This window comes from Thermobia domestica, chromosome 1 (assembly GCF_964235325.1).
Source record: "Thermobia domestica chromosome 1, izTheDome1.hap1.1, whole genome shotgun sequence".
Lineage (NCBI taxonomy): Eukaryota > Metazoa > Arthropoda > Insecta > Zygentoma > Lepismatidae > Thermobia > Thermobia domestica.
Window position 1 is genome coordinate 9,612,217 of NC_137454.1, and position 16,574 is coordinate 9,628,790.

Consider the following 16,574-nt stretch of genomic DNA (forward strand, 5'->3'; position numbering starts at 1 on the left):
TTGTGTGTTCGCTGTGAAAGGATTTGATAAGATGGTGACATTCTATGGCCTCCGAGATTCTCTGAATTCAGTGTATGTGATTTCTCTCTGTAGCGAATGTATGGAGATATCACGAAAACAGAGCATGGTACACGCCCTGCAAACATCGTTGAACTGAAACTGACGGTTAAAGGACTCACTGGCGTTCCTGAACACGTAATGCACTGAGCATTCCAGCGAATTTCCAAGACATACAGTACACGCACCATAAAGTGTATGCCGAGATGAGGTACATCTTTCCGATATCATTTTCAGGAAATAAAGCGACATGTAAGCGCTATAGCTAAAGTCATCGTTGATGGCATACTCTCTAGATGCATATGAATCATTAGATGTATTTTTTCCTGGGTTGATTAGTGCATTTTACGTCAATTAAAATGTTTCTGTTTTCCTGCGCCACCCTGTATAAACGAAAGAAAATAGTTGTCATTTTTTTGCAGAAAGAAAAAAAAAACATTTTTTAAAATTTTCATCCTCGAGTAAAGTACCCTTATTTTAAAGGTAGCAAGAAAATTCGAAAACTTCCTCTGGAGTATATCATGAAAATCTTTAAGTTTAAAAATGATTCAGATACGTTGAAGAGTATGGCCTCTAGGCAAGTGTACATGAGGACAAACGAGTAGATTCAGATAAACTTTTGTTCAACCGGAAGTAATTAACCATCCGAAGTGCTGGATGCTAAAGAGTACAGTATAGATGAGAGAGGAAGTAGTTGGGGCGAGTGGGAAATATAGCATTTGTATTTTAAGGAAACGGAATGGAGTAGAAATCACACACACTTCACAGGAAATAATATTTTATGGTTATCATAATTTTTAAGTATTTGAAAGAGTATTCGGTAATTATCCACCAGAAATGAATTGTTTGATTAAAATATCGCCGTTTGTATGGTGCATCCCTTACATGAAACTGCTGCGATACGGATTTTGTGCTCAGACGATTGATCTCTGGTTTTCCCAACGTAACAGCGAATTGTTCTATCTCGCACTACCTGGTCGTCTACTTCATGTAATTTGTAAAATAAGAAAGCAAATGGTGTTTATAACATTTACCCTATACTTCTACTACGGCGATCACAAGAAACGTTAACATTAATCTTATTCCCATCGAAAATATTACGTGTTGCAACTCCTTCGTGAATTATGGCTCATTCTGTAATATCAGTAGTAACAATATTGAGATTTATTAACAAAGACAGGAGTAAAGAACAATGCATTCTTGGCTGACGGTAATAGGGCAAATTATGAGAAAAGGTTGCAAGAACTTATCATTTAAAAATAAAAACAGAATTACATTCAAAATACTGGGTTTATTTTGTGTTCTCTATTAATACAAAATATTTATATAATCACAGGCAACGCTACATTCAATTTACTTTTCACAGCAAAATAGGAAACGTAATCACAGACTCAGGTTGGAAAGGATTCTTTGGGCATTTTTTTTTTCTTCCATTATATTATTCGTTAAGGTACATAGAAGATTGAGTTATGCAAGTTTTACTACACGTATTTATATAATCTCAGCAATTTGTTTCTCTCCTTTCTATTTTCCTCAGACTTTATTTCTACCTATAATCAATTTACAAATAATCAAATCTCCATTATGTATTTACTTTGACAGTGTATGCGAGGTAATGTTACACTTTCTTTAAAAAAAAAAATGAAGTAAAATTCGATACATGTTACCTTTTCTTTAAATAACTGTACAATAAAAACCTTTTAGAGAATGTTTAGATCACAGCAAATACCATGAAACAGACTGAATACAGCTCTCGGCATGTGATTTTTATCCTGTGCTCTATATAACTAAGACTAATACATGATCAAGTTACACGTGTGTTAGCAGCTTGAATAAAAACAGAATCTGACCAAAAAAAGACGTCTATTATTATTAATCTGTGTTACAGTCACTACTTTCATCAGACACAATATGAAAGTCCAAATTAAAGGAAGTCCCGAAAAAAATAGTCATTGAGTACACATTTCACTGATAAAAAAAATAAAAAAAAACAGTCAGAATTAACTGTTTTCCATAAGAAGAGTGAGGCGTTAGCATCACTGACTCCGTAGCCGTTGAGCAAGTGTGGCAATTTTGCAAGTTGTTGTTGGCGCATTTGTTGTTTGCATTGAAGTGTCTGACACAAGATAGCAAGTTTGTTTTCAGTCTATTCTGTGAAACAACTTTTGGATTAGTGGTTCCACTAAGTCTCATGTCAACGTCCCTTTAAATGTCATAGTCTCAAACTTTCATCGTCCTGTTAAATGTGCTTAAAAACTGGAGCAGGATATTTCCAGCACCTTTGGAGAATCTCATTTAATTTCTTGCATATTCAAGTATGTCATATACAAATTTTGTTTCCTCTCCACCTACCTTTCTTACACAACAATTTCTGGGGCTACCTTACAGTGGAATACCTATAAATTCTAAGGGTACACCTGTTATATTTTAGAAAATGAAAAGAGAGACACTTCTAAGCAAGACCCTTCCTTTCATTGTTTCAGTTGTTAGAAGTGGTTTCTCATTTTTTGAAATACGAAAGCTGTAACCTTAGATTGGACTTTCATAACGTGTCTGATGAGGACAATAATGTATTGCCAAAAATGTAACACAAACATGTTAATAAGTATTTACTTTGGTCATATTTTATTTTTATTTAAGTCATACGTAGTTCCAAAGCTACAGTGTGCAGTATTCAGATTTACCAACATATAAAAGTCGTGCAGTATTCAGATTCACCAACGTATAAGAGTCGTGCAGTATTCGCATTCACCAACGTATAAGTCGTGCAGTATACACATTCACCAACGTATGAGTCGTGCAGCATTGAGATTCACCAACAGATAAAAGTCGTGCAGTATTTACATTCACCAACATATAAAAGTCGTGCAGTATTCACATTCACCAACGTATAAAAGTCTTGCAATATTCACATTCACCAACGTATAAGTCGAGCAGTATGCAGATTCACTAACGTATAAGAGTCGTGCAGTATTCAGATTCAACAAGATATAAGAGTCAGAACAAGGAACAAAATGACAGTGTACAGAGTGACTGAAAGGAAAATTACACAAATTACACAGAGGAGTCCCACAGTTCACCGACGTTACCTAACATCTAGAAGATACAGTAAAGAAAGGCATCCACACGGAGGGCGCCACTTCAGCAGGAGGACGAAGGATTACATCTATACGGCTTGCAGATAATATGGTGCTTGATGTGGAATCCGAACAATACATATATATATATGTTAGAAAAATTGAAGTTGTGAAGAATATGGAATGAAAAGAATGTTAGTATGACAAAACGGTGGAAACTGGAACAAAGCGATCTGTATCAGAGAAGAAAATAAAAGTGGCTATTTTACGTACCTAGGAAGCAAATTTAGTAAAATATAACTGAAAATGCGAAATTACAACACGGATAGGAACGGTGAAAGAAATAATAAAGAGAATATATTTTGCAGAAACTTGAATAAATAATTTAAAACTTAGTGTCGTGTAGAATATTGTATTCTATAGGTCAAACCCATGGACACCATGCAAAAGCGATGAAAAACAATTAGAAGCTTTCAAAATGTAAGTGTCGAGAAGAAAGAAAACTTCATAGTCGAACATAACTGAGGAAATGTTAAGATTACTAAAAGAATGAATAACAATATTAATTAAAAAGAGAAAGTGAGTAGGATATTGTCTAAGAGGAATCTACATCCTGAGAATGCGATAGATGATATGACAGGAAAAAAAGGAAAAAAAAAAAAGTTAAATTTACTGGATGTATTAAAATGGATATTCGGTACGTCAAGATGAAGAAGACCATAGTACATGGAAGCTCCCAGTTTTCGGAAACTGACCTGTCAATTATGACAGAATATCTATGGTCATGTGACAGTGTAATGTAATGGTTAGTGCAGTAGTTCTAGGTTCGATTATAATAATAATTATCAATGTGGAGATATGTTAACGTGAGGCAATTGGAAACCTAAGGAAGAGATCGCGTCTAGTACATGCTAGAAATAACAAGTCACTAAAAATTCTTCGCAGGTTTTAAATATTGTCATATTATGACAACAGTTTTATATATCTAAGCTAGAAAGATACACAAAACTCTTATTTCACAGTACTCACTGTATTTTAGAGTGCTACGTTTTCTAAAGTTTGACTTTAGCTACTTTGAAAATGATCCGAATTTCTCTTTGAATAATGTGAATTTTCTTTGAAAAAATATTGGGCACCTTGACAGTCTAGCGCTTAGAAATTAAGCCGAAGCAAAGTGATTTGTATATCTAAGACTGACCACTATATGCGATAGACGTTAAACTATGCAATGGTGAAAAGTCTCAACAATAATGACCATTTTATTTTACAGAACTTTCAAAGAACACTACACGGCTTGAAGCCCAATTTCTGACAGTCATATGTGTTTTCCATTATTTTGAATACTGTATAACAGAATCCACAGGGACCTTATCTTAGTGAGATATACATTTTAAAGTTAGGTAGTTTTGCCACTTCTTCTTTCAGTATGAATCCATGTATAACGGTGTCACAGTAGTAAAACAATAACACTGAGACAATTGAGTTATGGGCATTAACTATCGTTAGTTTTGACTTTCCAGAACAATGACATTATACACCTCCATGATAAACCGTGTGCACACGATAAAAATTACTGAACAAATTGATAAGAAAACTGAGTAACAAATTGAGGTCAGTACAAAATCCAAGTAATATTTTGTACGATATAAACACATGTAAGTCAAACTAGTATACTAAGTTATTTCACAAATCTACTTCTTTCCTTAATATATTTAGTAATTCCAGCACATAACAAATTTCACTTAAAGATATATCATTTAGAAGCGGAATACGGTATTTGCAGTAGGCTAATAATAAAAGAAAAGGTCAGGAAATGGGGCCGTACGAAAATTTCTCTCACAATAGTCAATACGAAGTAGTAACTATTATTATTGTTATTACTTTCAATCATTCAAACTCTTTGAAGTTAATTTTGGGGAAAATATTTTTTTTAAAAAAAAACGAATAATTATAATCTACAAAAAAATGGATTATGTTCCAAGAAATATCTGATTTGTTTTAGAGATTAATTACTTTTTTACAGAACATAATACATCAAATAATAACAATGCAATATTCCTTATACTTAAAGAGGATCTTTTATTTTTGTTATTTTGGAAACAAAAATTAAAGTAGGGCAAATTCGATGGTCAATAACTTTGTCTTCTTTTTCTTTTTTGTCCGAGAATTCAAACACTCTTTCTTCCTAATTTTAGAAAAACCTACATAAAAGAATTGTGCTGACTTCCGGAGTTAACCTCAAATGAAACATTCTATTGCTGATACCACAACATAATTAACACCCATACTTTTCTATACGTTAATTAATGGTGCTTTCAAGAGAAACTGGCCTTAAATTACGGTATTAGGTCGTTTCGTCCTCGTCATTTCTTTTACTATTATTATTATTTATTATTATTACTATTATTATTAAAATCTGAGGAATACATGCGAACATAGAAAGTACTGCGAAATAATAAAAAAAGTAAGTTCTGGACAGTTATTTTCAGTTGAGAAATGTTACAAGCATAAAACTTTGAAGACCATAGTAGCCCACAACACAGGAAGTACGAAGAGTTTCAGACAAAGTATTCTCAACTGACAAATATGTCATAGAGGTAATGTAGAAATTTGGAGAACACAGTACCCTGAACCAGGGGAAGTACGACAAAACAGATCTGGAAGAGTTTTGCATAAGTTAATTGTGGTTGAGAAATATGTCACAAAAAGTTGGAGAGCAGAGAGGCCTAGAATATAAGAAGTACTAGGAAATAAAATAGTTTTTTTCTAAGATTATTTTCAGCTAAAAGCTATATTATGACTTACGTACTATATTCTAGGGTATATACATCTATTTTCTAAGGTACTAAGTTCTCTAAATTTTTATATTAGCTTCATAGCACATTTCTCAGTTAAAAATAAACTGTTCAAAACTTTTCCCACTTATATTCCATAGAACTTCCACTATTCTTGACTATGTTCTCCGAATGTTTATATTATCTTTTCTTTTACTTATTTTGAAAAGACATGAACGAGGAAGAATTCTGTGATTTTTACTTCAAATAATTATTATATTATTTTTTTTCATTATTAGAAGCATTATCACTACTACTACGTACCCTTGCTGGCAACTAAATACATATATAGAAAAATATTTTAATATGAATACATTAGAGTTAATATACTCTTCTTTCACTTCTTTATGTTATGTTTGTTCCTGTGATATTACAATTTCTTTTGGTTAATTAAAATACTGCGTGCGCTAGCTATAATATATATATGTATGACACACTTTGTTAATCATATGTACATGATTGTTATGGCAAATTGTTAGTAAGATAGAACATTTAAGGCGCATTTTCCTTTGGCACACAAAAGCATATGAATTTACAGGAATAATGCATTATCAGTCTGTACAGTAAAGTCGTTACGGAACAATTTGTTGTTGCTCAAAATACATTCAAAACAATACACATATATATAACGTTATATGAAGTGAAATACTCAATATAGTGGCACTATTTTTTACCCCACATATTATCCGCAAAGTAGGAAATTGTTTCACGTTCACTTGTAGATTTTAAATACTCGAACACTAATTACCTGGAAGTACCGTATTTACGCGAATCTAAGGCGTCCTCAAATGTAAGACGCACCCTAAATAACACCTACATGCAATGATTTTAAAGAATAAAAAAAAAAAAAAAAAAAGATTAATAAACATGGGAAAACAAATAATATTATGGGAAAATAAAGAAACATTGAAGATACTGCTGGAATTACGGTATACTCACGTGCATCTGCTTTTTTCTCCCTCTAATGTGATTACGGTACAACACTTACTTGCGTCAGTTTTACAGCAATCGATTATCGGTATCATATTATCATATTATACCAGTATGTACAAACACAGCCAGCCACGGTATGTGCGAGGGGAAGGGACAATCTCCGCTGTCGTAAATTCACAAGAATGATTCATCTCTTTCATTTGTTGTATATAACCGTATCTTTTAATTCAATTGATTTTTTTTTTTTTTTTTTTTTTTTTTTTAATAACTCAATGTACTTCCTTGACAAGGGTTAGGTGGTAGAGCAGCAATATGCTGAACCTCGCCCGCTTGAATAAAGGCTTTTTCAATTCAATTTGCCACTGGTTTGCAGGCTAATTTTAAAGGATTTTTATTTCGCGTAAAATACACAATTTTAGTTCTGCGTTCTATTCGTACTTACAAAATATACATTCTTTAGAGAATCGTTACTAACGGGATTAGCAATTTTTGGCAAAACTCCATCTAATCTGACCTAAATTTACATAACTCAAATCTAAGACGCCCCTTGATTTTGGAGGCAAAAAAATCGACAAAAAAAACTGCGTCTTGGAATCGCGTGAATACGGCAGTTTCACCTTTAATATTTTTAAAAACTACGTTAACTTATGTACTTCGCTTTTTTACTATTATTTCCTTTAAATTGGCTTCCTTAAACCTTTTCCAAGCTTTTTTTTCTGCAATTTTCTTGAAAAGCAGTCAATGAGTTTGGTTTGAAAGTCTACACGAATCATGGAAATACATAAGAATTTTAACAATTCCTAATTATTAATCTGCATACATAATCATTATTCCATATATTTTATCCAGCTTTGTTCCTCTTACACGCAAAACAGAAATGAAATTATTTCCCACTTTGCAAATAACACACATGTATATATTATGAATATACAGTACATAATTTAAAAGTTTGGTGTTTCATGAAAGAAGACAAATAACATAACTATCTTAGCTTCCTAACGCAACTCATCCTGTTATCTTATTCGTAGAAATAATTTCGTACAATGTATACTAATTGTCATAAATGTGACACTAATCGTAAAAACAGTGTTCTAAAAAACTTTGTAGCGAAATTCAACAATATAATGTTCTTTCTTACATTAATATGCGTAATATCTAAAAGAAGGAAAGCAAAATACTAAAGACGGGTGACGACCTAAAATAAAGATAATGATGTTAATAACTGTATTTTGGAAACAATACATCTGGGAACAGAGCTAACATTTAAGATAGGCAAAATACATAGCTGGCAGAAAACACTTCAATAATAAAGAAAAAGCCATGTCTAATAATAGAGGGGGCAAAATATACACCTAAAATATATAAACAACCATTCATCTTTGCGAAATTTTAGTTTCTGTTTTACATAAACGTTTTTCTTGCTTCATTTTACCGACTCATGTATAGGTTTGTACACAAAAGAACATTTGTGATCCCAGGAAAAATTAAGTATGAGATGACACGTATCGAAGTTAGAACCCTACATTATGTTTCTATATACTTTTATCTGTATAGTCGACTCGTTCACAAAATACGAGGGCTATTTTTTAGTTTTCCAATCTCTGTTAAGCTATAGAAAAGAACCACGTAAGATAAGAAACAAGAATTAGATAGGTGTTTATTGGAAGTCGCCCATTCTCAACGCCAACCGTCAAATTACGATTAACTGATTGTGGAGACTAGTACGCGTGAAGACGTATTGAATGCAATCGAAGCGACCGCCCTAAATGTAAACTACATAAAATTGAAGGGCATAATATAATCTCAATTCATAAAGAACGAATACGAATTACGGCGGGAACTTTGCGAGGGAGGATCCAAAAATAATCGAAATCGTACTCCTGCGCATCGTGTATTTGTAGTACGAGGTTACGCCGTTAAGGCGCTGAGAGGAGCTCTCCTGAGTCAATATGCCAAATAGCGTCAACCGACAACGATGTTGTGTAGTTTCTCTGGCAGTTCTGAGTGTGTGTGTGTGTATGTAGTACATGTGTGACACAAAGAGCATACTCTCAGTAAAACGCAAGTATACGAATGGTTTGCTCGGTTTAGAAGAGGGAAAATGACCACTGAAGGTAAGTTCCGTTCTGGTTGATCCGTGATCTCATCAGGAAAGATCAACGCAGAACTATTAACCAAGCCGAAGTCTTATCCAGGTTATCCTAGAACTCCCTTCAGCGCATTTTGCACGACTATTTGTGAATGCGACGAGTGGCTGCTAAGTTTGTGCCCAGACTCGTGATCGAAGAGCAAAGGGATCGTCGCGTGGAAGCCTGTCGTGCAGGGATGAACGCAGTTACAGACAACCCCGAGTTTTTCAATAAAATCATCACAGGCGACGAATCATGATGCTACGGGTACGATCCAGAAACTAAACAACAGTCAAGTCAATGGAAACCACCTGGCTTGCTTTATGACGGCGATAGGAGGTATCAAAGAGGCCCAATTTGCAAGCTGCTTCCAACAATGGACTGAACGTCTGCATTAGTACTAATGGAGAATACTATAAGGGTGACTAAAGTTGTATTTAAAAAAATAAAGTTTATGTTTTTTCTCAGAAAATTTCGGTAATTTTTGGGTCCCCTCTCGTGTAAGTAATTGCTGTGTGCACAAGGACTTAACCACGACAAGAGCAGGCAAAAGTAGAAATCTGTAGCACCAGACATCCTTGATGAACCTGTGAATCATGCAGTTTGTGGAAGCCATAAATCACGATTTCTGAAGCATCTGATCTAGGAATTTTAGGGAATTTAGCAGCCACATCGAGAAATCGCATTAAATCACATACTTCACACTTGGCAAGCGCAGTAGATGTTTTAATGCTTGCTACACCACAATGATTGAATTGCACTGTATCGGTGTGCGGATGGACGACGTCCAATAAAAAAACTTCGTTTTATCCCCGTTTCGTCACCTCACATGGTTCTTCTATGGCAGTTTAACAGAAGTTGAAAAATAATAGTCTTCGTATCTTTACATAGAACTTATTCACGTCATTATTCAGTTTTAAAGTATAACTTTTAGCAATCAAGTTTTAACAAGTCTCAAGTTTGAATCAAGTTTAGCTACAACACAGTCCAGAGAAGACTGACCGGAAATACATATGAAAACTGTATTTTAAGGTGCTTTCCCAGTTTTCCTTTATATTTATTGCAAGTTGCAGAACACAGATACAGGATTACGATAATAATAGAACGTCTTTACTCCTGAAACACCAAAACTAAACAAAACATAATCAAGCTTTCTGGTGACTAAAATTATCCAATAAAAGACACAAGTCTGAGTTATTCTTATTCGAGTGCGAATTATATCTTCATTAGTCGAAATTCTACTGCACATGATTAACTACTTCGCATTACTATTCAACTGAACTACAAAATGGCACAAGATAACCGCTTTTAAGTCGTACAAGAATGTTAAAATATATTGCAAATGATATCTACACAATAATATTTTTAAAAAATGGAAATGTTTTATATATTGCACTGTAAGCACAGCTTGTAAAGCTTAGCAATAAATTACAGTAAATGACTCTCTTCACGATTTATTAATCACTCGATCCCGATAATTTTAATACTGGAAAACTATACTCTACTAGATTTTTTTTACGACGTAGAGAAATGTTTCATTGCCTTTAACATTTAAATGTGGATTCCTTCTTTAGTCTAGTATTTCTAGTATTTCATACAGAAACAATGAATCCATAACCGTGTATTAAGGGACTTAAAACCCTTTCGAGAGCAGAACATACCTGCTTATGAAAGCTGTTTATAGCAGCACATGAATGTTGGTACTACATAGCTGTTTAACAACGAAACACAAACTTTACTACTGTCTGTGTCACTTATTATATGAAAAGATAATACGTTACTTAGCCACTCTTTCGTAAGGCAGTCATATTATTGACTTCACTACTTTCTTCAAATTGTATTTCTTTGTAGAAATTACACGTTTCAAACAAATTAAGATTTAAATAGGTACACCAGCTTTTACTTTACATTTTCTAGTTTAGTTTGATAGATATTGGAAGTCAAAAATGAGTTACAAACGGAAAACAAGGAATCCCTCTACAAAAAAAGTTCTACTGAGATAGTAACGATTCTATCTATAATAGTAGATACTTTGAATGTTGCAAGTACATTAATCTTGAGCCTTTTACAGAAATTAATAATAAACTAATAAAAACATTTCCACAATATTCCTTATTTTTCAAGATTATTATCTGCAATTTGGATAAAATATAATTTAATCTCATTTTGTAATGTGCTAAAATTACGTTATTTTTCAAAATATGCACTTTTCAAGATTACTTTATCTATAAATATGCGATAATGTTGTAAGAGTACTTTTATCTTATGCCAACCGTTATTTTCACAATATCTGCCATTTTAGAAAAAAAAATTACTTCCAAACCATATATAAACAATACAAGTAAAAATTAATTTTTACTAAAGAATGCGGCCAACAAACCATTAGCCTCTCCCCATGAATTTGCCGAACTTGAGTGCAACTAACAGCTTTCGGTGCGTTGAGCACGCCTGTGAAGGAGCCAGAATGATCAGTTGTACTATTCCTGCGATATCGCGTTCCAAGGTGTGGGATGCCACAAGATGGCGCCAGTAACGATTCGCAGCTGCGAGGTCGCCTCTTCACGCCTCGAGAGTACGTATGAAGTGTGAAGCTAACACGTTATAGTGGTCACAGACATAACTCCGTATCGTATTAAACTCGTTAAACAAGTTCATTGTTTGTTTTTTTTTCCCCCGTTCAGATTGATTTAAGCGACTTCGACGTTGCGGAGCCCATTCTGATTAAGGCAAAAATGAATTCGAGATATCGCAATCGAACCGAGCACTACATATTTGTGCTGACGAGCAAGGCGAAGGCAGGTAGAGCGGCAATCGTTGCCTACTACTGTACGTGCGAGTCTGGAGCACGTACAGTAAGATGTTGTTTACACGTGGCTACCATTATTTCGCACTTCTCTTACGGCCACAACCACGAGTTTGTTGTGCCCGGATATCGACTGCCCAACGTTTCTCTTCGCATTGAAAATGCTTCCGATGATGAGGACGTTTCTGATTGAGTTTCATAAACTAAAGTGCCACGTCGATCTCAACCTCGATCCTTAATCTCGTGGCATCCCACACCTTTGGAACTCGATATCTCAGAAACGGTGCATCTGACCACTCTGGTTCCTTTACAGGCGTGTTCTACGCATCGGAAGCTATCGATTGCAATCACATTCGGGCAAATTCATGGGAAGATGAAATTGGGGCTAAACTTGGCCGCACTCTTTCAATTTCAAAATATACGTGGTTCATCTTTATTACTGTTTTCTAAACTTGCTGCTTGTCTAAGATATACCTCCTCCGATTGCAAACACAGATTGGAACAAGCAAGGAAGTGAAAATCTTGTAAACATCCAGCTGCATTTGAAAAGGACTTTCTCCTAAAATTTAAGTTGCGACACTTTTACATAGGTTACTTACAAAAGTACAAAAGTATATAAAACGGAATTACAAAAAACTATTTACATAAACAGCATATAAAACTTCTCTGTACAAAAATATATAAAACTACATCTAAACAAAGTCAGTCAAGAAAAACACAAAAGTGGTACTCTAAATTCATACAGTATTTAACGTGATTTCATTTACAAACAGTAACTACGGAAGACACAATTCTGCAAGCATACTACGCAATCTCGTGACAGTTATGAAAGAAGTTACTACGCACGCTACTTACATCAAGGAACTAGATATTTACAAGTAAACAAAACAATATCACAAAATAACTTCTGTTTTATCGCATTTGCTTACAAAATACTTCACTGAGATTTCAAGGACGAACTTAGGTTGGAAACGTTTTTTTTTTCTTTCTTTTATGATAACAATGGCACCTTTATAATTACATAAACGAACTTGCTCAGATTTTTTATGTGGAGTTGCAAGTATGTAAATCATAAAAAATTAATGTAAACTTAATGCAAAATACGATAATTAAAATAAGTATTTCATTTGCCTATATAATATAAAAAGTTATTTTTTAACACGAAAAAAGAGCTATCAAATTCATTCAACTTCGTTACTGGACGGATATACATGATATGGCGAAGTAAAATCCATGTTAACATGTTAACATATCAGGCACTGAGAATTCTAAAATACATTTTTAGTTTCCCATTTAACTTCTACACACTCTTTACAGATGCTCATAAACTTTCTCCTCACTGTTATTCAAATACTGAAGAAATCAAAAGGTAATATGGTAATTTCTCTGCACAATATAGTATTTAATGTTTTCGAGATTCTCTTCATTCTTGAACAGTATACCATATAAACCTATGACACCCTAATTGATTTGACAACCTATTCTTTGACAGTGAGGAAAAAATGTGGACTGCACAAATAAGCATCTTTGAATGTGACCAAATGCTATGACAAAATCTGACCAACAAACTAATGAGAACAAACTTTCGTATTTAGGCATGAAAATCTTTCAACCTTACGCTACATAACGAGAAAAATATACCTCTTTCTGCTACTACAAATGTACGATTTTAAACTTTCTACATTATAAGTGCTGATAATGCAGTGAATACAAAATTATACAATAATCTTACTCGTAAAACTCTCTAAAAACAATGGCTTCAACACATCTGAAAATCTAAGTGATTACTGAAATCATCGTTCTAGAGAATTTTATGGTAAGATTATTTTTGTTATTACTTTATATCATTTCGTTAGCATGTAATAAAATTATTTTACCTGATATGGTGAAATCATCTGAGAAGTGATGCTTAAAACAAACGATTGTTATAAATGAATACCTTTCACGATGCAGTGACAACTTTGGAATTCGCAGGTAAAGAGCTTCGACATGACCAGTTCTGTATTTTTGGTGGTGACAATACTTGCCTCAAAAACAATCTTCTTCTTTCCTTCAAAGGAGTAAAATTTGGTTTCGTCTGTTTTGTCCCCTCTGTTTCCGCAGTTCTCGATGAAATATTCTCCGCGGACGAAATGCCTCGGTACTGAAATCTTGAATTGCACTCATTTTGCATTCTTAAAAAATTGTTCCATTGGTTAATTCGTAAAGCAATTGCAGGTATATTCTCTTTCTCACAAGTGATCACTTTGTTGTCCTCGTGATTTAGGGATTGTCTTCCATTGCACTTACCCGCTGGAGTTACTGGTTCATCTACTGGCCGCAAAGAAGGATCATTCTCAGACTGATCTGTTACTGGTGGATCGTTACTCGGAGAAGATATCATTTTACATTCATTATTTTGGTTCAGAGAAACATTTCCGTTGGTAGCGCTTTGGTGCTTCCGAGGTTCGAATCTTTCCCTCAGCAGTGAAAACTTTCTTCGGGGTCTGTGTTTTTTCCCTACATTTTCTTCATTTGGACTGCTAACCGACTCTGCTAAAGGGTCCTTGCAAACGTCAGAACTGTAACTTTTATCCGGTGACATAGATCCCTTACGCTCGGGAGAACACGAACTCTTCAGTTTCGAGAGAAATATCATTTCCTCATATGATAAATGCCTACTTAACTGCGAAGCGTTTGGGCTCGTGGTACTACTGGACTTACTTTCGTTACTAACGGATTCAGAGAACTTTTCCTGTGGAGGACTAAGTCCATCAGAACCTTCCAAATCTAAGGAACATTCACTCTGTACTTCCCAAATACATGCGTCTTCTGGGATAACACTGAGATCAAACTCCTGTTGAAAAGCATCCGAAAGATCAGACAACGAAGAATAATACAAATTACAAAGAGAATTGTTACGAATTTCATCGATTGTGGCCACCAACGTGCTATTAGAACCGCACGCAAACGAAGATTTTTGACTGGGGGGTTGCTTATCTAAAGTATCCGTGCTATTCGTAATGGAGTCCTCATGTTCCTCTAAGATTGTGTCTAAAATACGTCTACCAGAGCACGGGAAGAAGCTGCCATTTTGATCCACAATGCATGGCTGGGCAACAAATACACTGGGTTCAAAAACAAATTCTGCCAATTGAATTTCCGCCTGCGGATTGGTAGGGCCTACTTCTTGGTAATTTGAAGACGATTGGGACGAAAATTCTGACGACGATTCGCAATTGGCTAAATCATCGGCTAATGAGTCGATATAATCATCCTGACGAGTGCGCGGTTGGACAAAGCATGGCCTTCGACATGGTAATGGCGGCGCTGGTTCCCCTGCGTCAAAGCCCCCACCACCACTGGAATAATCGGATGTTGAGACGGATTGTGACTGGGATGTTGACTGTGATGTGAAAGTTAATGTTGTCACTGTACTATTTAAAGTGTCCCTTCTTCTGTCCCTGAATATACTGTCGTCATGTAAAGAGTTCTCAATATCGGAATAACCACGCCATGATCGAAGACCCCATGGTTCCCTTGCTATGTTGACTGCACACATATTTTCATAATCATGAGCAGACAACGCTTCGCTCGCATCGTCAGGAACAGTTAGCTGTAATTCTATATTACTTTTCTCCTCTTCGTCGTCCTTTAACTCATGTAAAGCTAATTCAATATCAGGATCGGAAGGGCAAATTCCTCTTCGTTTCTGTTTCATAAGATCCTCACTGGAAGCGTCAGGTGGAGGCACAAAAATTCCAGACGGCTCTATCCCACTTTCTGGCTTTAAACCAACTTCTTCCATGTTATCCTCTTTCAAAGCTCCTTTTTCTTTTCTTTCTGGAGAAATTTCAACACTAACCACCTGTTCAGATAAACCATTCTCTTTGTTTGGTGAATGTTTAGCAATATTTTCCGCATGAGCAGATGATTTTGAGGATTCTTCAGCGGCCAGTGTGGGCAGCTCCCTCGACTGATCAGTATGTTTGTTGGTCCAATCCGAGTCTGTATTATCAAAACAAGGACTACTTCGATAGCAAGATACTATATTGCTTACCAGCAACCTCTTATCTATTGAACCACTGGCACCCGCAGGAGAATCGTCGTGGCAACCGGTGTTTCGAAATCTGCAAACAACGAAGAGATGCAAAATTAGAAATACTTCTGTACAATGTATCCATGTTTCAAAAAAAATTTACAAATGCAATAATTAGTGAAAGACTATGAAGTAAAGAGCAACGTCCAAGAGTAAAGTACGAGGTCGGTTTCATAAGTAACTTAGTTCACATACTAATAGATGGCGCTGACATCATCTGTATGTAAATAACATGTGGTCTGAAGTCATTCTGAAAATAATTTCTTGTTTCATAGTTGCTCAAATAGCGTTGTATGTCAATTGCTTAAACAGAAGTGTTTCGAGTAAGAGTGAAAAATGGAGAAAGCTGGAAATTATAATGTGGTTCAGTTTCTTTTCTCTAAAAGGGAAAACAGCGAAGGAAATTCTTGAAAAAATTTTACCAACATTGGGTGACTCATGTTCTTCCTAGGAAGGTGTTTGACTTTGGGTAAATGAATTTAAGTGTGGCAGAACAAGTATTGAAGATACAACACGTCCAAGAGCCCCGAAATGAGCTGTGACACCTGAAATCATACATATAGCCTATGATTTGACTTTAGCCAGCAGAAGACTGCAACTCCACAAGATAACAGAAGCCACAAACATCTCAATTAAACGGGTTCAGTTCATTTTGCGTAATGA

The 16,574-nt window shown here is 34.9% G+C and overlaps 1 protein-coding gene across 1 annotated transcript in view; it reads right to left on the bottom strand.

Moving 5' to 3' along the window:
- Positions 1–1,328: 1,328 nt before the first annotated feature.
- The window catches only part of LOC145683192 (uncharacterized), an 80,376-nt gene continuing 65,130 nt past the window's right edge, over positions 1,329–16,574 (bottom strand). Inside the window, exon 7 of the mRNA XM_081754556.1 lies at positions 1,329–15,942. Within this exon, the coding sequence (XP_081610682.1) occupies positions 13,776–15,942 (2,167 nt within the window). The 3' untranslated portion in view covers positions 1,329–13,775. The remainder of the gene's footprint in view (positions 15,943–16,574) is intronic.